At 33.3% G+C, this 23,196-nt stretch overlaps 2 protein-coding genes across 2 annotated transcripts; both read right to left on the bottom strand.

The window, feature by feature from the left end:
* Positions 1-610: 610 nt before the first annotated feature.
* LOC110107480 (NAC domain-containing protein 30-like) lies at positions 611-2,705 on the bottom strand. The gene is made up of 3 exons (XM_020837752.2): positions 2,546-2,705; positions 1,806-2,077; positions 611-1,239 (listed from the first exon to the last, which is right to left on the bottom strand). The coding sequence occupies exons 1-3, from the start codon at positions 2,703-2,705 to the stop codon at positions 772-774; spliced, it is 900 nt and encodes a 299-aa protein (XP_020693411.1). The 3' UTR covers positions 611-771.
* A 10,661-nt stretch (positions 2,706-13,366) lies between these two features.
* On the bottom strand, positions 13,367-17,993 carry LOC110107461. The gene is made up of 6 exons (XM_020837732.2): positions 17,444-17,993; positions 17,138-17,343; positions 15,123-17,021; positions 14,885-15,041; positions 13,840-14,228; positions 13,367-13,750 (listed from the first exon to the last, which is right to left on the bottom strand). The coding sequence occupies exons 1-6, from the start codon at positions 17,691-17,693 to the stop codon at positions 13,502-13,504; spliced, it is 3,150 nt and encodes a 1,049-aa protein (XP_020693391.1). The 5' UTR covers positions 17,694-17,993; the 3' UTR covers positions 13,367-13,501.
* Positions 17,994-23,196: the final 5,203 nt, after the last annotated feature.

Genomic DNA, 23,196 nt, shown 5'->3' with positions numbered 1-23,196 from the left:
AATTTTCTGACGGATTTTGGCCATTTTTTGGCGAAAATGGCCGCCGGAAAATGACGTTTTTCCTGTAGTGTTTATGGCTCTGCCACTGCTCTTAAATTGGATTCATTCTCTAGTATTAGCTTGTTCCCTCTTGAATTTTTAGGCTTTGGCTTATTGCCCACCATTTTATTTTCGGCATTAATTTTGTAACTTAGATAGGTATCATGTGTTTTATAGGTTTTTTTTTCCTTTTTTGGATGTAGCTCTTTCAACTTTAGTAATCTTTAAGGACTTTATAATAATTTATTTTGATGATATAAAATTACCCTTAAAAAAATGCAAATGTTCATTAAAACAAAAAAAGTCGCAAAATCGATGGTTTTGAGGCCCAAAGTATATAATTTGTTCATGGAACTCCCTCTCATCCACTAATTTTCGTAAATGGACCATTAACAAATGTACGAGAGAATTAAAGCTGTTATTTATTTAACAGATATGATATAAATTCTTCACTGTCTTGCAACTGTAATCGCCAAACTCTAAATCAGATTCAGACAAACACAACTCATCAAAAGAAAATTAAAAAAAAAAAGGAAAAACTCAACCTATTTGCTTAGTCAAGTTCTAATAAACTCATTAGACTTAGAAATTTTACATATTATATAGAAATAGAAGCTAGCTTATAAATTAACAGCTCATATGAACAAGTCCAGGTTTGGTAAGTAAAACATTTTGTCAAATCATTTTGTATCTATTTTCTTGTAGAACTCCTTTGAATTAATGTCATCATATTCAATTATTATCACTTCCATAATCTGTATTAGCCATTAACGGTTTCGAGTAAGAACACGAAGCTGGTTCACTTAACTGTGAAGCAAGCAAATTATCCAAGACCTTCCAGTCAATCAATTGTTCTCCATTTTCATCCCTTCCACAATTCTTTTCTTCATCATAGCCAATGATACTAGTTTCAAAAGAATCCTTAGTCGCCAATCCTGATGATGGCAAGCCAGCGGGACTCTCAAGCTTTGGGATCTCAAAGACATTTTGGTTCTCCTTGTAAGTTTCATGGCTTCCAATTTCATGATTGTGTAATGATTCATAGTTATAGTTGTTTACTCCTGTATCTGTTTCCATTTGATTTATTTGATAATAGTCATGACTTTCTCTGAGGTAGTAGCTAGCATTGTATGTGCTTAAACATGGCCTCTGACTTGGACTTGGCTTTTTGAATGCCCGGCAGACTACCCATCCTTCCTCCTGCAATTCATAGAAAATTCATCGCATCATAAAAGTAATATAAAACTCCATAAATAGATTTGAACTCCTCATAATTATATAAAACTGATGAGGACAGTGAAAACTAATATTTCAACGCACTACAGGAAATTCGCTGTATATTGACGGTCATTTGACCGCCGGAAACTCTATCTAAACCGTTGGAAATTACTGTCGGAAAGGGCATCTCCAACCGAAAATCTCATTTTCACTCCAAAATGTCGTGAAACTAAAAAAATGTCATGATTCATCTCCAATCGAACTCCACTTTGCCCTCTTTTGCGAAGGTAATGATGGTTCTCTTCTTTCGCGTGTTTCTTCGGCAAGTTCGGTAGAGACATAAAAATGACGGAGATGAACAGTGCAACGCCAATATTGGCGTTCTACTGCTCACCCACAACCAAATAGCGGAAGTTCTACTGTTTGGCTGGAGCTCGCGAGTGATGCCATTCAAGCCTTTGGAATTCTGTTGGAGATGCCCTAATGGGTGATTTTCCTGTTGAAAATTAAGAAAAAATAATCGAGATTAATGGAGTTGATTAACTTGCCTGTGGAGGGCCTTGTTCAATCGAGTGGAGTCGGTACTCATGCATGATCCAATCGGTCTTCCTTCCATTTGGTGCTCGACCTTCATAAAACACAAGAGTCTTCCTCATCCCAATAACTTTAGACTTTGAAACCACAGCCTTATCTCTACCCGTTGCTTTCCAGAAGCCAGCATTTGTAGCTCTATTAGTGCGACTTCCACTGGGATACTTCCTGTCTTTATGACTAAAGAAGTACCATCCATCTTGTTCCTCACATCCAATCTTGCATATATCTATTTCAACAAATTAAACTAACGAGTTCTTATCACTTGTTTAGGGTTTTGATAATCTACATGAATAAAATAATAAGGTTTTGTTTGAACGGCTTTCTTGCTGCTTCTTAAAGTAATTTTTAAGTACAAAAAATAAAATTTTTAAGTAAAAAGCTGCTTTAAGAAGTAGTAAATAAGCCGTCACAAATGAAGCCTAAGTTTGAATTAATGCCTTAATCATTTTTTAGATAGTGAAATAAAGAAAAAAAAATTGTGCAAGAACTTAACATTCTGACTTTAAATGAATCAAAATGGACTTGAATGCCTTTGGATTTACGTTACGATTAGTGCTTATATATGATATCATGAACTGCACTTCTCTTAACATAAAATTTAATTACAATTTGAAAAATAGTGTGAAAATTCTCTTAAAAACTATTTGCAAAACTCATGCATGAAAAGAAAAATAATGAATTAAAAACTATTTACCTTGGAGCTCCCAGGGCTCAATTTTATACAAATCTATGTCTGTGATAACCTCTACATCAATTCTCTGAGAAGCAATTTTCCTTGTTAAATAGTAGCCCACAAGTTCTTCTTCAGTGGGGTGGAATCTAAACCCTGGTGGAACCCAAGACTCCACTTCCATTTGCTGGTTTCACCTATAAATAAATTGCCAATACAGCACCAGCAAAGTTAAATAGCTGTAGCTGTCCAAAGTGGGACCTTTAGAAGACTTCCAAGCACAACAATAGATCTTTGGAGATCTTAGAAATAATTCATTAGCTCATATAAATCACTGATCAAAATTTTAACCTAATTAGATTTTAAGATTATAATATTATAGTAATGAAAGTTTTAATCATTTATTTATTGCACTAATTATATAATAAATTTGATAGTTTTAAGAATCATTATGAATTTGATGATGAATATCATTATCAAAAAATTTTCATATAAATTCACAACCTTTCTTAAATAAAAAATTAGAACACTAATTACTTTCTAAAAAGGTGGTAATAATATTCCTTTTTCATGTTTTTCAACCCAGGTATTTATATGCATGAGAAATCCCTTCACTATGGCTTTGTTTGAAACGGTTTTCTTAGTGCTTCTTAAAGTAATTTTTTGTACGAAAAAGTTGCTTTAAGAAGCAGTAAGAAAGCCGTCCCAAATGAAGCCTATATTAGATATTTCATAAAAATCAGCAGAAATTTTTGACTTTGGTGGTGCAAGCATGCCCATGTAATCATGTTCCTTGGACTGCACAGCATGATCGAGTTGGAATAAATAAATTAGATGAAAAAGAAAGAGCCTTTGTGTGTGTTAAATTCAGTGTACAACTCCTTTTTCTTTTGCAGATATTTCATTTGTGCAATCTTATATCCCTTTTTTTCCATATATCAGAATATATCTACAAGCGTGTTTTCATGATTCAAACGTTCTGTAATTATTAGAACTTAAGCTTTTAACATGTAGAGAGATGAAGAATTAATGAAAAAAAAAAACCAAATTTTTAGATGAAATGTGCAAGAAAAAAACTAGCTGAGGATCTGTTTCATGCATTGAAATTCAGAATCTTTGCAGTTTCTGTTTGATGAACATGAAAGAACGTGAACAACAACTTATAACTCTCCCTATATATCATGCTTCTAATTCAAAAACAAATAACCAAAGCTTCTGCCACATGCATGAACTCACCGAATTTCTGATTCTTTATGTTCTTCAACCAAGGCGCGCGCGCACAGAGAGAGAGAGAGAGAGAGAGAGAGAGAGAGAGAGAGAGAGAGAGAGAGAGAGAGAGTTCTCTATAGATTCAATACTCTTCGAGGGACAACATTGTCAGGAATGTCCAATATATATATGGTGTAGGGATGTCGGATAAGCCATATATATATGAGATACTAAAGCAATATTGGATCAGCAAGGCTTATAGATGTTGGAGTTGATTTAGAGCCATATAAAGGGACAAATATAAATAGGAAGCACCGCCCTTAGAAATGTAATTAAGAAAAGGTTGGGGTGGTAGTAAAGCCATGATTGCGCGTGGGTTGAGGGTGGCAAGAAGAATAAAACAGAAGCTGAGAGGTAGAGAGAGTTGGACGGCGGGACAGCAGAATATTCTCACGCCACCGCCTCTTTCTCTCTCTCTCTCTCTTCCATCCTTTCACATCAACACATTCTCCTGCAACATTTTCTTTTACCAATATCATCATTTACGGTACACTCTAATGAAGACTTACTAGTGATTTATATCAATATGTAATGGTAATTTAATGTTTAGTAAATTATTGGGGCGGCGAATATATATAAAATTTATTATTGGAAGTGCACCATATAGGATTTATGCTGGTATTAGTAGGAGTAAGCAAAAATTCTTGATCCCCATCGCTACCACCGCCATCCATTCAAACCTGGTGAAGAGTATGTAAAAATTCTCGCCATCTATGTTTGTTCAAGGTGTCGTCATGGTCCATTGCCATTGATCGATGCTTAGGGCCCCAACATAGAAGGTGCGTGCAGTGTGCTGTGCGGAGTATGGACAGTAAGAACCGTCTGACATGTGAGTGTACATATTGTTTGTACACAGTGTGTGCACTCATAGTCCGCATGCATGATTCTTCCCGTCCGGACTTTACACGTACAGAATAATTTCTCCCAATATAGACATAGGTCATTGAGCGAGTGTTGTTCTTTGACACTCAATTGTTGACGATGACTAATTTTACAATAATATATATTAATGTTTCTTCCTTACCTTCTTTTCTTTGCATTTTTTTTAATAAAGTGAACAATATTTTTTCTCTCTTGTTGCATGTTTACAGATGAATTCTGTGGCAATATTTGCAGTAGATTTTTCTAAGAAAATTTTCAACTTGTGAGCTAGGCACATTGTGGTGGAATCGAGATTTTCTTATAATGTAGTGGTCAAAGCCCCACTATTTTTTGACTTTTTGATCTCAACTTATAGTAATGTTCTAAACTTGTAATTTTATTAATTCTTAAAATGAAATAAAAACCTATTGAGTTAAAGATCTCAATATACACATACACACGCATAGCTTTAATCCAAAATCTCAATAAGGGGCAACAAAAATCCAAAGCACGAACCATCAAAAAGGCCAATTAGGCACATTCTGCAAATTTCAAAACAAGCAACAACATACAAAGATCATAGAACATGATTAGACACATACCTTATAAGAATGACCCCAGATTAGCATAAGCGAATTATAGAAACAATAGAATAGCATAGGAGACCCATGAATATGCAAAATAATTAAAAGGCCAAACAAAAACCACCTACCACACGATATGCAGAGTCAATATAAAAGAAACACCAAACTACCAAGTCGTTAATATTGTTATACATTGTAGGAAGATTACACCCACAGACCACACATAAGATCCTAGCAATAAGCACCAATAAAACCCAAAGCAATAGACACCAAGAAAAAAAGGCCAATATCTAAAGAAGCCAAAAGACAATCATAGAAACCACATTTAAAATATGACTGGTAGGTATATGAGGAAACCAATAAAAAAGAAGAGAAGAACATGTAGTAGTAATATAGCTCAAATTTATCCCCAATGCATTATCCAAAAATTACTAAACATTAATAACAATTAGCCAATCCAAAAAAAAAAAACATGCTTAATAGTCTCATAGTAAAAATAACACTGACATTTGAAAGTAATGAAGAAACCTTTGTTCTTAAGCTTATCATATATCCATAGGGATCAAACCATTAAGAAGTCTCCAAGAGAAAGTGGATATGTTAGTGGGAATAACAGAGTTCCAAATTTTATGAAAAACAAAATTATATGGTGATTTTGATCTGAAGGAATCCCAAATAGATTTAATTAAAAATTCCCCATTAGCAAGTAACTTGTAAATTGGCTGATCAATATTGAAATATATAATGATAGGAATATCACAAATATTATCAACCACATAATTAGGAATGTAGTCTAAAAGAAGATTAAGATTCAATTGCCATTCAAATGAAATCACCAACTTTCAGCTTGTATAGTGAATCTGTATTAAATAGAAAATCAAGAGATCCATTCCGCATCCAGCCATCTTGCTAAAAATAAGAAGAGGCATACCCAATACCCCATTGAATCACCAAGACATTTAGCTTTACAAATTCTTGACTACCCAAGAGACTGACCCCTACTAAAAAAATATTAAGAGGGATGAATATTTTTGCAATATTTAAGGTGCATATAATTTGCCCATAAAAATTATTTTACTTTGAATTATATCTTTTCTAGGAATAAAAGAGTATTTCTTTTTATTAAAATTAAGACCACTTGCATTACTAAATTCAACGAGAAACTAAAAAATTTTCTTCACATTCTTAAGAGAAGCATTACAAAATATAATAATATCATCAGTAAACCACATATGAGAAATGAACCATACCACCAAGGTTAATATAAGCCAAGCTTTTGTATTTAGAAAAGATAACATGAAGATCTCTAGATAGGTACTCAGCCGCAATGACATGCAGAACAAGAGATAGAGGATCACCCTGTCTAACACCTTACGCAGCTTTAAAGAAACCATGAGATTTGCCATTGATAATAACAGAATACCCAACATTTTCAATAATGCCGCTAATCATAGCAACTTCAAAATTTCATTTATGATAAATAAAAAAATATGAGAAATTTTTTTTCTTCATTACAATAGTGCTATCATATGTATCTTTGTGTAGAGAACAAGTCATCTAACTAGAATTGTCTCCATAAAATACGCTTGGATTTCTAAATATATGTGAGGATAATGTTAACTGTAGCTTAGAACCAAAGACAACCATCTCTGCACACCAAAGCATGATATCTACACAAAAGAGCAGATGAAAAGCTTTCGAACTTTTTCAAAATTTATTAAGCTCATTAACATATCTAAAGGGTGCCTTGAGCTCTCTTCCCACATTGTTCTTCTACGCATGTGCCATGCTTTTCCTAAATATTTTAAACGAATAGTAAGTATATGATAGCCTGTACCTATTTCTAGCCATCATTAGCTTTAAGGGGCTCATTTGGTTCCAGCTTGGAATTTTGTTTTAGAAAATAGTTATTTTCATAGATTCAATGTTCGATTGAATGCATTAAAGAGTGAACAAAGACTTTTAAGGCTTGATTTGGGATAGCTTTCTTACTGCTTCTTAAAGTAACTTTTTATTAAAAAATTATTAAAAAGTTGTTTTAAGAAGCAGTATGAAAGCAGTCCCATACGAGAGGAATTATTCTATGCGAATACCGGAGCATTTGGATGCGAATAAGAATGCGCCATGTCATCCGGTACATGGCCGCGGTACAAAACAAAAAAGTGATATGGCGCATTCTGATTCGCCTCCGGACGACATCCGTATCCACACAGAATAATTTTACCCCAAACGAAACTTTAAACTCGACAAATCTCTTCATTTTCAGCAACAAAATGAGTAAAAATCAATTTCTCTTCTAAAATATGTTTTCATGTTCCATTTCAAACAAACAATTCATGAGCTATAAGTGTAATCTCTCTTGCCTGTATGATCAGTGGAGTTAAAAGCTCATAGTCTAAAGCTTGCAGCTGGAAAGGCTGAACATTCCCTTCTATTATAACAAAAGAAGAAGATGAGGCGCTCATATATCCAATCATACACAGCAACAATCATCATATACTTATTTATTGTTTAATATATTTAGGCAAAGCATGTCTCATGCGTAGAATTAGATACTTCTGCGTGGTAAAAGCACAGCGAGGGAACAGAGCTCAATTCACCCGTTAGACATATTAATGAGCTTAATAAATTGTACAGACGTTGGAAAACCTTTTTTATTTGTTCTTTTGTACAGATACCATGCTTTGTTGTGTAGAGATGGATTTCTTGGGTTCTAAGCTACAATTAATAATCTTATGCTCACATATTTAGAAATCCAAGCGGCTTTTATGGAGAGGGTTCCAGTTAGATGACTTGGTCTCTACACCAACAGAGACAAACATGAAACCTAATACTCATGGGTAATTAATATTTATGAGCCATAGAAGCTGGAACCACGTGGATTGGAGAAATCATTCTCTGCGGACACTAGACCGTCAAGAGGTGAATCAGAAGGAGCCACGTCACCCGTGTTAAGGAGGATCACGTTCTCTGACATTAAGCAAATCACGTTCTCTCTGCCAAACGAACGTTTCTTGCTCTTGGCCACTAACGGACCAATCTGGTCCATCCAAGTGCTCTCTACTTTACAGTGTAATCATGATGGCATGTAATATAAAAAGCATGCTACAGTAAGAGAAATATAAGACAGAAGATGAACTTTACTTCAGCTGTTTCCTTCTTCATTTCTTCATTGTAGTTTTCTTTGCTTTTATCCTTGCAGGTCGGCTCAAACATCTGAAGGACTTCGACATGGTAAATAATTATCCCCAGGGAGTTGGGGGGGGGGAGAGGGATAAATTTTAAAAATAAACATAATAAATTATTTAATTATTTGAAAAGTATATTGAAAATAAAATTTAAAATAGATATTATTGCACTTTTAATGGGCGACTTGATGCACGAATAACTTATGCTGACATGAGAAATTTTTTTATAATAAATGCTCATACAAAAAAAAAACTCAATATTTTTAATTTTTTTTTCTAAATAGTGTTAAATTAATTATCTCTATAGTATATGTATCCTAGCTAAAAGATATTTAAAAAGTTCGTGATCTAGTCTTATTAAATTAGGATTAGAATTATGTTATCTAATTAAAAAAATACTTGAATTTGAATATAAATATATATACACACACACCACCACCACCACCACAAAAAAGGGCTAACCAAGCACTAAAATAGTCTTTCTCGGTGGTTTTTGCCGCCACAAAGAACTCTTGTGATTACAATGTGCTATAACAATATTTCACAGTGATTTCAAGATCGTTCAGGTAGCTTTGTGGAAGTGTTGTATATAGTAGTGATTTTGACCGCCACAATTCTACAGAATTGCAACAATTATTGAATATTTAATATGTATTAAACTAATTTGTTTTAAATTCCAAAATTCAAGATTTTATTCCACGAATAATTAAATTGTAGGTATATCAATTGTATGTCGATATTATCTTTTTCACCATATTATGCAATAATACAACTAAGGGATTCTTGCACCCATTCTAAAGCTTATTTGATTAACATTTGATTAGCAATAATACAATAATATTAGATTAATCAAACAAAAAATATTATAATCTTGCCAACTACAACAAAGTCAAACTAATTCACCAAAAAGAGGGTAACAAAATTCACAAAAATGATACACAAACATGACAAAATAGGTCACATCAGAAGCGAAAGAGAGGGCTATACTTTATAAATTTGCAAAACAAGAACACAAAACATTAGCTAGTTTTAGATCTACTTTAACTATAAAATCGTACTGTACGATCACATCAAGTTCTAATATAATTAAAGAGAACTATAATTAGTGTACTCACATTATATCACACTTCCTAGATTAATTTACCTTCATATATTAGTTGACTTAAGAAGGGATTCATGCAGTTCTGATTAGCATATTCATCACATTGATTTCATCTTTCAAAGGCACCAATACAATCAACTGAAGTTAACGATTCTTTTAGAGCCAACTTGAGAACTACACTTCATACATAGGCTTCGTTTGGGACGGCTTTCTTACTGCTTCTTAAAACAGCTTTCTAGTACAACAAATAAAATTTTATACTAGAAAGCTAGCTGCTTTAAGAAGTAATAAGAAAGTCATCCCAAACGAAGTCTTAGTCTTCGTTTGGAACACTTTATTGTTGCTTCCTAAAGTAGTTTTCTAAGCATTAAATCTATAAGTCAAAGTAGATTGCAATCTAACCAATGTAGATCACAAGTCATTCATCTCTTAATCATGCTAAATATTTACAAATAAAGGAAGTAGAATACTTAAAAATAAACAAAGACTAGGTGATCAACGATCTCTAAGACGTAGTCTGCAATGAATAAAATTATAAATAACGCTGTGTTAGATGGATGCTATCAAAAAATAGGTGTGACAACCTGCAATAACTCAAATTACAAATAATACCTTAGAAAATCCTTCACTAAGAGTTTATGATCAATCAGATGTTAGCTTGCTTGTCAATTGTAGTCATGTTAACCAATACACCATCATCCCAAAGTTGTGTCGACCTATGAAGTTAAAATTGACATTAAAAAGACATTATATGAGATAATATTATCAAGATCACATTATATGTGAGTTTACTATTGTCTTCGCTTCATTCAAAAGAAGTTTCAAGTAAAATACATGCTAATGATAACAAAACTACAACATACCCGAATTATGAGGAAAGTATCAGGTTCCAAAGTTAAAATTGTTGCCGCTGTCACTACCTACTTCAGTTATGCTAAGAGAAAAGTACTGGGTTACTGTGACACCAAACTCATGCATGAAGAGCCTCAGAACAACAACTTGTTTTCCCATCGCATACAATCAACACTTTCTCGAGTAGATCTAGAGGTCAGTCGATTGTTAGAACTTACTTGAATCAGCATGCATGAATTTCAAGTTTTTGACATATCATCCAGTTCATGTAGAGTGGATATAATTGCTGATGCATACTACTGGTGAACTTGCAGACGAACTTTGATTTATCATGCCTCTTGCACATATGTTATTAGTTGTATTGCACTATTAGGATAAAGCCATCTATATTATGTTTCACAGTACTACACCATACGAAATTGTAAAATCACATATTCTGATGAATTCCATAACATTCAAATAGAGTGGATTAAGTATCCCATGATCCAATGTATTGTCTTTCCCACTCAATCCACCACGCTATAAAAGGTAATCGAGCTAACCCCAAAGTAGACAATAAAGAAACAAAATAGATGAAATTAGGCCACAAACCAATAGAGTATGTAGTTCATGTCACATGGTCGAGTATAATCGGACAACTTGTCCAACTAGGTGAATCCCTTTATTTGTTATATCTTATATAACATCATATGTTCGCATGATTTCTTTAATGTAGAGATTTAGGAGTAGCATGACTTACAAGGTATGTGAATTAGAAGGTGCTCCATGGAGTCAAACAATGATGTTGAAAAAAATATTCTCTAGCTTACAAGTTGTCTCGATAATATTCTTCTCTAATTTCTTCATATGATTGACATTTAATTTAATTGCATAAATACCATGAAAAATATGACTCAACCCGATCATGATTGATGATTAAATAATTTTTTAATCCTTTTTGAAGAAATGAATTATGATGTTATCGATCATTTGTATATGAAAATGCTTGTTGTCATATCAAAGTATGGATAATTAATCTTATTAATATAAATATTTTCACTACATGAGAATGAAAAATAGATGAACTCCTCTACATCATTAATGAAATCATTTGATAAATGGTTGTTCCTATCTAAACCATAATACATCCAAGTATAACCAGTTGGAGAAAAATTCTTCTTGGATCAGTTAAGGCCAATATGATCATATATATGCATAATATATGAGATTAATTGCTAAGTTAAAATTTCATGATTAAATGTGGCAATATAATTGTTTAACATATATGACAAAATAATGATTTCAATATATTCAAAATTAATTTTTGCTCATGTAAAGCCTAATTCAAAATCAAAGCTAGTGAGGAAAAATATTTTCTTGCTTGCATCTAAAGCCAAAATATATTTTAAATGGTTCTCATTTTAATCAAAACCACTCTAGAGTAAATTTTTATTGAATTCCTCTTCATGAAAGAGTAGAAAGGGCCCACTTCGAAGATTCATCATATGTACCTAATACACTATTCTTTAGCCCTATAAGATGAGACACATACAAATTGGATACAATTAGCTAGACTTGTATCTCGATTAGAAAAGTTAGATCTTGGTCAGGCACTCACCCACGGCTAGACTTTAGCAATGTTCCGATCCGTTTTTCATTTTCTTTTAGTTCTATAAAAAGAAGTTTTCGGCTTTCCCCGACGCCCACTCTTCACTCAGGATACGGACAAGGCGCGACTCGGGTGGTTTGTCCCTGAAAGTTTATAGGCACACCCCAAGCCTAAGCGTGGTGCACAGATCAACTTACATTGGGGGTTTTAAGACAACTCAAATTTGATCACAAAAATGGTCATAAATAAAAGATGTTTCAATAGATAGGATCTTTAATCCATCTTCAAAGCGGTCATATTGATAGAAAGTATTTTAATGTTTTATTGGCAATGACCAATGATTGAAATAACTTTTTTAATAGCAAATAGATTGTCCATTGTTTATCTTGAGAATTCTCGCTATATTAAATTCTTTTATTTCATTTTATTTTATCTTATTTGATAGTTTCAATCATTATCATATAATATTAAATATTTATTTAATCTGATTAAATAGTTATCGTCAATTGAAATTTCATTAGTTTTTAGAGGAAAAAATAAAGTGAAAGACCATTAGTATTAAGACCGTTTTGGGCAGCTTTCTAAAATAATTTTCTATTACAAAATATTTTAGTTGTACAAAAATTTTTAGTTCAAAAAAAAAAATTATACTTAAAAGACGCTTTAGAAAGCAATAAAAAAGTCGTCCAAAATAAAGCCCGAGTATGTTCTAAGTTAGGTGCTTGTAAGGGATCAAAAGTGCTTGAACTAAGCGAAATTGATATTTCTAAGGCATTGCACGATATTTAAAGTGTGTTGTGTTCTACTAATTTGAAAGTAACTTACATATGACCAAATATGATGAGAGTGCATAACGGACATACGTTTAAATGTTATGATTCATCCATATGGATAAGTAATTATGTAAATTATCCATATTCTAAATTTTAAATTTTGCTTCGTTTATATGAATACGAATCAATTATTTAGTTTAAATCTCAGACAATTAAATATCCAAATCCTCTACCTATAAATAGAGATTTCTGCTAGCAGAAAAAAAAAAAAAAAAAAACTTTAGGAATCTAGATCTAGGCCGAAATTCGATGATGGTTATTACTAGTGATGTAAAATGAACACCATCAGACCCTCCCTTTGGATCCTGGATGCAAAATTCCAATTAGTAACTTCATTATAAAGAAAGATTATTCTGTTTGAACTTGTCCGGAAGCAAATCCGAACATACCACGTCATCCAATATATAATCTATTGGATGACATGACGTAACTAAATTAATCTCCGGACGCGTTCGGACTAGATATTGCTCCGTAATTGAACCATTCATCTCTTTGTTTTGTGGGCAAACTCCCCAACAGGTTTTTGTGCTGATAATATAGACAGAATTTATGAGTGCAGCATTTGAGATAGATTTTAACTGACGAAATCATAACATTTCTAATGGCTCACAGGAGAATAACACATGTTCAACAACCAACAATTACAAGAAGAAAAAATGGTTTATAGAGTTTGATACTGTAGAGATAGAGATATCTCAATTGTTCATGAGATCGAGTTGGTCATTCCACAATGAGAGGTGTGTAGAAGAATGAGTTTCAATCCCTTCACAGTTCCTTCTGCTTTGGGCATTCTTGCAGACGCAAATTGTTGATGGTAATTTTCAGCTACACCAACTTCTTCTAAGCAAGACCAAGTTGATCCTCTTGGACTACTATCTGCCCATAGAAATCTCTTTGAAAATGGATTCAGAAGACTCTCTCTAAATTCCTTGGGCGTCTCACATAGTAATCCCTGTAAAAGAATGAAATGAATAATGAATCGCCCGCCCTGTAATCAAATCAGTGCGGTAAAGATGAACTCAGTAAAAGCTAATATTTCACCTCAGCCATGGCTTTGATCCTCAGTGTGGTGCTGCTACTTAGCAGAATTAACTGGCCATCATCTTTTATTCTTTTGAACAGAAGAGCGCAATCAAGGATATGGTCTTCAGCTGTTGGGGAAACAATCTCCATTAAACTTCCGCATGTGGAGAAACCAGTGAAGTTTGGTGAAGTCGCAGTGCCAAAGCCTAAGCTTCCATCACAGAGCAGTGATCTTGGCGTAGCAGGGGGCGTTGGTGCTGCTGGGAAGGTCTCTGATGAGCTCTGAACATGAATCCATTCACTCGTCTTCTTCATGCTCTCTTCTATCCATTGCAAAACAGAAGAAGCCTTTGTCCCTCTACTTAGTATCCCCTGGCACCTTTTGAGGTGGTCGAGCTCCCTAATGACTATAGCAGATGCAAAGGAGTAAAAATTCAGCTTGTGCTGAAATAAGTTTAGTTGTGCGGGATCGAGAGATTAGTATGTTCATGAAATGCATGCGAGAGTATGTGGAGAAATTATTTCGTGTGGAGTCAGGACGGTAAAGAACCGTCCGGATGTGAGTGTACACAGTATATAATCCGGATGTGAGTGTACACAATGTATAATTCGGATGTGAGCACAGTGTTTGCATACACTGTGTACAAAAAAAAAAATCAACCTGTGTACAAAATTATACTTAATGTACACATAGTGTACACTCACATCCAAACGATTCTTTACCATACGGACTCCACACGGAATAATTTCTCGAGTATGTGTGCTACTTTAAGTGTCTATTATTGTGTAGATTTATATCAATGTATTTTGTACACAAGAAGAAATAAGCCTTCACGGTGCAAAGGGCTATAACTTATATCGATATAATCATACAGTAGAGTAAAATGGAGTCTTCTATCTAGTCCATCAATTTTTTTATCGTCTTTTAAAGCCAGTATTCTTTAGTATACTGTATATAAATACAAAGCCATATGCAATAGTGAATAGGCCAAATGCACCTTGCTTTACATGCATTTGGATCATATAATATATTTGAGGGGGATGGGCGTATGGTTTGGTTTACCTATCCTTGGAATAATAAGTTGAGTCCCTCTGATGCCTTCTAATAGCTGGAGTGATTTTCTGGATTCTTCAGTGAGGAAGCAGCCTACATCCACCACAATATACCATTTATTTGTCTCTCTAACTGGCATGTGAGGCAGCTCTTCCTTATGCTTGGTCTGACACAAAAATTAACTCAGTTAAACAAGCAATGTTGAAATTAAGAAAAATGCATTCAAAAGCTGAAATTGAAAACGTACATGGGGTGCTTTCTCCTCTAAATTATGGACATTGTTGACATAATTGTTACCGAATGTATCATCTAGACCTTGTAGATAGCTTGCAGGACTGCTGTTTCGCAAAGTAGAGCTAACAAATAGAGGCTGAAACGGGATTCTTTCTTTTCTTCTACTCATAGTTTCCCCTTCTTTTTTCCCATGGTTTTGTGAAAGTGCTTTCTTTGATGTAATTGACATTGAGCTTTGCGGTGTCAAATTCTCTTTATCTGAGGCAAATGTTTCATCCTTTTCGCTTTCAGCCTTCAGGACATCTCTTGCAAAAGCTTTTCCTGACTTCAAAGATTTGGGAACTTTAGGAGTTGAGTTCTCTTTATCTGAAAGACACCTATCCTCTTCCACATTCAAAGCATTATTTTCGCCTAGAGGTGATCGCTCTGGTTTAAATAGGTTTCTTTGCAACTTAATTCCTGGAGAGAATAAGCTCTCTAAGTTTTTTGAATCAGACAATTTTGAGTCCCCATTTTCATTCATTAAGCGACTTCTCGACCTCAGTTTATTTGATTTAAATTGATCTGTTGTTTCAGATGTTGGTTTGTATGAAGTAAAACGCTCTTCTTCCAGATCAAATGTGCTCAAGGAACCCAGCGGTGATGCCTCATTCCCTCTGTTGTTCCTCGGTACCTTGGAGACACTGGAGTCTACTAGAGTCAAATTTTCCTTGTCTGAAACAAATGCCTCCTCTTCCTCTTTCACATGACCTTCACCTAGGAAAACTGAGGGGGTTTTCTCCACTCCATTTTCTATTGCAAAAGTTTCAATTTTCTGATCTATATCTAAATCATCTTTATTAGATATGTTGAAGGAACTCAATAATGATCTATTCATTTCTCTGTTTCTCTTCAGTGCCTTGGAGCCAATAGAATTTACTGAAGCCATTTTCTCCTCATCTGAAACACACATCTCATCTTCTTCCTCTTTCAGATCACCCCCAGGTAAGAAAATTGAGGGAATCTCCTCACCATTGCATTCTATTAAAGCTCGAAGATTCTTTTCCGCAATCTCCAAATCTTCTTTATGAAATAAGCTGAAAGAACTCAGCGGTGATGTCTCAATCTTACCGTTGTTCTTCTGTACCTTGGAGCTAATAGAGTTTACTAGACTCATTTTCTTCTTGTCTGAAAAAAACGTCTCTTCTTCTTCCTCCTTTACATAACCTTCAGAAAAAAATACTGAGGGAATTTCCTCTCCATTTCCTTTTATTAAATCTCCAACTTTCCGTTCCTGTATCTCCAAATCTTCTTTAAGGAATAAGCTGCAGGAACTCAGCGGTGACCTCGCAATTTTTCTATTGCTCTTCAGTACCTTGTAGCCAATAGAGTTTACGGGAGTCAAATTCTCTTTGTCTGAAACAGAGAACTCTTCTTCCTCTTCTTTTACATTACCTTCAGCTAAGAGAACAAAGGGGGTCTCCTCTCCATTTCTACCTGCAAAAGCTCCAGCCATCTGATCCTTGATCTCCAAATTTTCTTTAGCCTTACTAATCTGGCTGCCATTCTCTTTGCTCTTATTCTCAATTTGAAGAAATCCAATCGACTTATTCCTCCTTAACAAAAGACTTGATGATTTGATAATCTTATTTGATCTTAATGGGCTCAGCTCTTCTCTTTCAGGATGCATCTCATTAGCAAGGAGATTCTTAGAGACTCCAATCTCCTCCTTCAAGGGCCATGAGTAGCTCACAGATTCTAGCAATGGAACAATAGAAGAAAAGCATGAGCTCTGTTCTAACGTCTCTTTTCTTATCAAGATCTCGCCTTCTTTTTCCAAATCCTGAGAAAAGAGCTTCGCAGGAGATGAAATCCTCAAAGGAGGAGCAGAAGGTATTATATTGCTAACCCAGGCTTCATTGAAACTCTCATCCTAATGCAAAATAAATAAATAAATAAATAAAATTATTTAAAAAATCCTGCAGGCTTCAACCAATAAGTCAAGATTCCAACATTTTTTTCAAAAAGAAAAAAAAAAAAAAAACTAACCAGAAGAGCTTCATCATTATTTACGAAATCTGGAGCCTCTTCCATCAATGGTGACATCGGCTTCTCCATCTCAAAGGCATGGCTCAATGGCATCCAATGGAGGCAGTAAATCCTCGTCGAAGCCCCAAGTCTAATAGTATCTCCTTCGATCACTTCAACAGGGATGTTAGGTTGGATCTTCTTACCTGAAACCCAAGTCCCGTGAACTGCAGCACAAAAAAGCAAGCATCAGGTACAGAATAAACGATGATCGTTCTTTGCGGAAAAAGATCGAATAAGAAGAGGTCATCTTGCGAAGAAACAAACCTGAAGAGCGATCTGTAACGAAAAGTTTCTGCGATGAAGATTTTGGGCGAACCTCGAGATGAATTCGACTGATGCTTGGATGATCGACGACGATGTGGCATTCCGGGTGCCGGCCCATGAGTATGGGATCGTTCTCTCGTGATGGGGATAAGGGTTTTCCGGTTTCAGGAGGGGGGCTATTGAGGAAGATGTTCTTTAGCGTGGTGCCCTTCTTTAGGACAGAGAACACCGGAATCCTGGCCTCCTCCATTTATTTTTACTACTTTCCCGCTGATTGCTTCTTCTTCAGTGCTTATTCCAGAGAAAGGAAGTGAAAGAAAGCGAGAAAGAGGAGTCTGAGAGAGAGTTCTTCCCGTGTTCTTGATCCGGTTGGAGTAGGAGATGAAATGGGCGTGAGACGGGGTTTTATTTGCGATGAGAAACTATTTTATTTGGAAAGTGTGAATTTTATGATTATTTAATTATAATAGAATTGAGAAAGTTTAAAGGAGGCGTTTCGGAAAAAAATTATGAAATACAAGGGCTGCAAATTGAAAAGTTGACCGTTGGGCCTGATCTCTGCAACGGCTATTTTATTTGTGGGGAGCCTACCGGAGATTTTTTATATGGAAGGAACGCATTGTTTGGGTGTAGTTTAACTTCCCCTCTAATAACCCGGCTGCATTGCAAAAAAATAATTTTTTAAAAAATTTTATAAAGGAAGGCATTAAATTATTTTAAAAATAATTTAATAAAAACAAAATATGATAATTTTAAGTGGGATGTGAGCTCCGAGGCCAATATGTGATAATGTGATAACTACACAGCTCATCTTGATCTGTTGGTTGAAAGTTTAGACTTTCAACTAAGAAAATTAGGATTCAAGTCTTTGTGTATGCCTTGTGTTTGTGAATTTACCTTAAATGACCTAAATGTCAAAAAAAAAAAAAAAAAGTGATAACTTGTTCCTTCTTAAATTTTCTCAACCTCCTTTTCTAAAACTCCTTTTTATGTAAGCATAAATCGAATCAAACGAAGCCTAAGTGTATTACTACTTTTGATTATCCTATATAATGCATTCCTTTTTAAGAACTTATTCATCTCTACAGAAATTTTCAAAGTTTGGGAGTTATAATATACTTATGATCTGTTTGGAATAACCGTAACTTTTTGTAAAGATAGTTGTAAAGTAGTTGTTGGGAAAATATTTTTTCAAAAAGCTGAAAAAAACAGCTTCTTAGTACATAAATTCCTAAGAAATAATGAAGTAATCGTCAAACGAAATTGAGGCTGCGATATAAAAAAAAAAAGTAAAGTGGAAAGAAAACTGTTTCAAACATATCCTTAGCTTTTGCTTATTCTAAGTACTAACGCAATCCACTCACGCATGAAATCTCAATAGGGGCAATCAGCTTATAATTAAATAATTTAAATGGATATATAGTATATGATAATCTTCATATTTTTGTATGAATATTACTAATGTTGGATTGAAAATTATTCATGAAAAATGCTAAGATTTTATTAGAGAAACCAATTAAATTAAAAAAAAAAAGCTAAGAGAAAAAAAGGGAAGTTTAGTCCTAGGTTGAATCCCATTGAGAAATAATTCGAAGAGAGAATGTTATTACTTATGAAATTTATTATGCATCTCTAATCCCTAAACCACTATTTATAAGTAAAGATTATGGTTGGTGTTTCATAGTTGATTGCATGGTATAACTACACATAATGAATTGGTTAAACATATTATAATTGGGTATGAGCAAGTAGTTAAGCCTAAATTGTTCCCTAAACAATATAATCATGGACAAGTTTCAAATTATGAATGTTTTGACTATGAGTTCTTCTAGTGGAATCTTTAATCAATCAATGAGTATTTTCAACATGTTGATGTGTTATTTAGGTGGATATTTCAATATATATTTGCTTCTTTGTTTAATTATTCTTATGGACTCTATCGATATAATAAATATTATTTATTATGTTTTATCTACTTTTTGTGTTCTTCTTATAATTACTTTGTAAGAAACTTTTCTCTTTTGAGCATGAAATAAGTTTAATTGATTTTAATTTTTGAAACTTATTTCAAGATTTGAGGTCATACTCTTATTGGGACATGATAGGGGAATTGTAAGTCTGATTGAGTGACTCTTATTATATATTGGGTTATCTCATACACCTATTTTTTGTAGGCATGGTACCTCTAAGGAGTGTAAACACTTTATCTTTCTAAAATTTTCCCATAAAAATTATCTATAAAGGAATTTATGTTCACTTTATTGGCTTGAGATCATAAGACTTTTTGTGGATAATACTATTCATAGTTGCTAAAATAGTATATTATGGTTGGGTTGGGTTGACTATCTTCACGGCTAAGTAATCTTGAACTTGATAACCTTGTATGACACATCTAAGAAATTTGAAAATTTTATTTCTACATTTCTTTGGATTCCTTATTGATTTTCCCATCACCCACCTTTGAGCCCTTCAATCTCCTTTTAGTGATTCAAGAATTATCATCACATAAGATTTACTATGTAGATAAATAGTAATTTTACTTGATTATAGTGATCGCTCTCTACCATGTGGAGTGACTTATCTTGAAACATAGATTCTCCTATTAAGATGATAATCCTTGAATTATAATCTATTCTTTGATGTAATCTAGTAAAATCAAATACAAGTATGTTTTCTTTAATCAAGAGTATCTCTTAGAAACATCTTCAAGTGTAATTAATCTTAAGAATTTATTCCTTTTGAGAGATTAAGCAATCTAGATTCTCTATTTAATTTTGATGATATGGATTATTGTGAGTATTTTATACAATTTAAGATGATATTTGTTGGTTCAAACTCATTGGTGCTTTTAGAATATCAAGTATGATAAATTATTCTATATAAGAAAAACACTCTTAAATCACCCCTTTCCCCTTCAACATGATCCTACCATCTTTTGGTAACAAGCCTAACATTACAACTAGTCTCCTTTTATGGTGAGAGTATGGCCTTGAGCAAGAAATTCATTATAATGTCAAAATAATAGCTTTGAATGTAATAATTAGTCAATTATAACACAATAGATTATTAACGCACCAACTATAATGATGTTATCGAATGCAATATGTTGTAGGTTGACTACCCCCAAAATGATTGGTGGCATAATTTGGCCTTCTCATGTAATATCTACAAATCTAAAATAGAGATAATTGATGTGATTTTAGTTAATTCTTTTTTAATTTTGATTTGATTATGTAATTATGAGCCCCAAGGTGTCTAATAAATTCTTAAGAAAGCTTTTAAATGACCCTTGGAGTGATTTGGAAAAAAAAAAGAAAATGTAAGTTATCAAAATTTCTTTGGGAGCATCGCAATGCCAGGATGAGCATCACTGCAGCATCCTGCTCTTTATTGGAAAGGAAGAAAGGGAGGTACCACAACATAAAGAAGTTACATCGCAACACCGTACTCTTCATTTGGAGGATTCTAGGAGAATCTAGACTATTATGCTGGCCACAATGATGCTAATAAGGTGGTGTCATGCATGGCGCTAGGCTAAATTAGTTATTTTTTTTAATTTTAAAATATCTTAAAATATTTGCAAAACTCATTTTCTCCCGACCTTTCTATTAGAGAAGAGAGGAAAAGAATTGAGAAAATAAGATGAGAGAGAAAGAGAGGAAGAGGATTTGGAGGTCAAAGCTCTTTCATCCGCGCGTTGAGCCTATTCAGAATATTATAAAGCACGAGGTAAACTTTTGCACTCCTATCTCTAATTTCAATTGCAATGGTTTTATAAAAAAATGGATAAAAATATATTTTTTGGTGTCTTACGATATTTTTACTATGTAACTTTTAGTTTATTGTTGTACACACTATTTTAAACATTATGACTATAAGAAATTGGATTTTCACTAGTTGATTTTTCCTATATAATTTTTTTAGTATATAAGTTGATTGAGGCTTTTCTGACAATTACAACAGTTATATAAAAAATGTTAAAAGGATCATGTGAATATCCCTATGAAGTTGGAATTTGAGTGAGAGAAGTTTAGTGAGTATAATATTATACATACAATGAGATTTACTAGCAATTCATGCTTATGCATCACCTAAGCACTGAATTGGATTTATAAACTAGTTACTATTGCATTTACATTTGAACTATTCATAGCAGGGGATTAGATAGATTTTGATATGTAAAAAGTGCACTCTTTAATATATTACAAGGGCCTTATATATTTTATTTTGACCCCATTTGTTGAAAACGAATGTGAGAGGTTATGTCTTACTGATCTATTCTGATTTTAACCTCATTTGTCATATGCATACGTGGGAGGTTAAAGGGAGGTATAAGTGGAAGTGAAGTTATAAGTAGGTATTGGGACTTGTGCATTATAATCATGCATTATATATTTTGATAATTTTAATGAATTAATTATAAGTAATATTCTGAATTAAATATTAAAAATCACTGAATTTCTCTAGCTTGATAAACTTTAAGAGTCAAGTACAAATGAACCTTTGATGAAAAGTGTTTTGTGATGCATCTAAAAGTAATCTCTTCGAAAGTGACTTCAAAGTTGTAAGTAAGAACTCTAAAATTAAGTACATATCGAGACCCTAGAAAATCATATTTTACTAGTACTTTATTCATTTTTACAATTAATTAACTTTAATTAAATTGTAATTTAATATTTTATTTTAAATGGACATTGCATGCTATCTATGATGGGTTAGGAAAAGAAGTCTATTGAGCTTGTTATGCCTATTATATGATACTTTTTGATCTTTAGGAGAAAAGAAAAGGCCAAGTAGAGTAAGATGATAGAGTCAGGATATCTAGATATGAGTTATTAAGGTAATATTTTGTAATCTATTTTTTTAATTATTTTGATATACAGAATGAAAGTAAACTAGGTTATTATATATAGGTTTTGATTAAATGAAATATATTTTCATTGTTGTTATTATTTGGCTTTTATTGTGGCTTTAGTTGTCTTTATTGGTTGCTAAGTTATAATTGCTGGTTTAAGCATTTCAACTGATTCCAAATATTCACCAGAGAATTCATAAAGGGGCTAATGCTAGGTTACAACCAAGAAGAACCAAAATTCATCTTAGTAAACCTTCTTTTAAATATAATGTTAGTGAAACTCCTTAGTTTAATAAGAATACAACAATCTTACAACCTACAATTAAGGTTGTGATGATGATAACATCACTCTAGGTTTCATAATGCAGAACTTACAAAAATCAAAGGAGGTAATTAATGCCTCTAAATATGGCAAGGTGGAATCAAAATAAACCTTACTTTATTATAATTTCTTGGGGCTTGACTTCGTTAGTGTGTTAGTTCTAGCCTCTTTGAGATTCATTAGGATGACACTTGTGATATGAATTATCTATGTTGGGATAAGCTCATTACTTCTCCCACTAATAAATATTATTTTTATATTTTTGGTCAATAACGATGAAGTCTTTGATCTTCCTAAATAAATTAACTATTTTATAATGTTGTGGAGGTGGAGATAGAACTATGCATTATTATTATGGTCCTTATGGAAGTTATAATTCTGAGATAAGTTATTAGCAGTGGTGTATTACAAGTTAATGGCATTTAAAGAAAGTATTCCTTATTATGCATGACATCTAGTATTTTTTTAATGAAACTTAGAGTTGAGTATAAGTTAGGCAAATGTGATGATGAGGCAACTTATCATTATTCTTGTGATTAGAAGTCATTGTGCTTCTATCTTGCATAATAAGGCAAT

The sequence above is a fragment of the Dendrobium catenatum genome, unplaced genomic scaffold (assembly GCF_001605985.2).
Source record: "Dendrobium catenatum unplaced genomic scaffold, ASM160598v2 fragScaff_scaffold_1105, whole genome shotgun sequence".
In the NCBI taxonomy this organism is placed as follows: Eukaryota; Viridiplantae; Streptophyta; class Magnoliopsida; order Asparagales; family Orchidaceae; genus Dendrobium; species Dendrobium catenatum.
The sequence above is the reverse complement of the archived record's forward strand: the minus strand, read 5'-3'. Positions and strand labels throughout refer to the sequence as shown.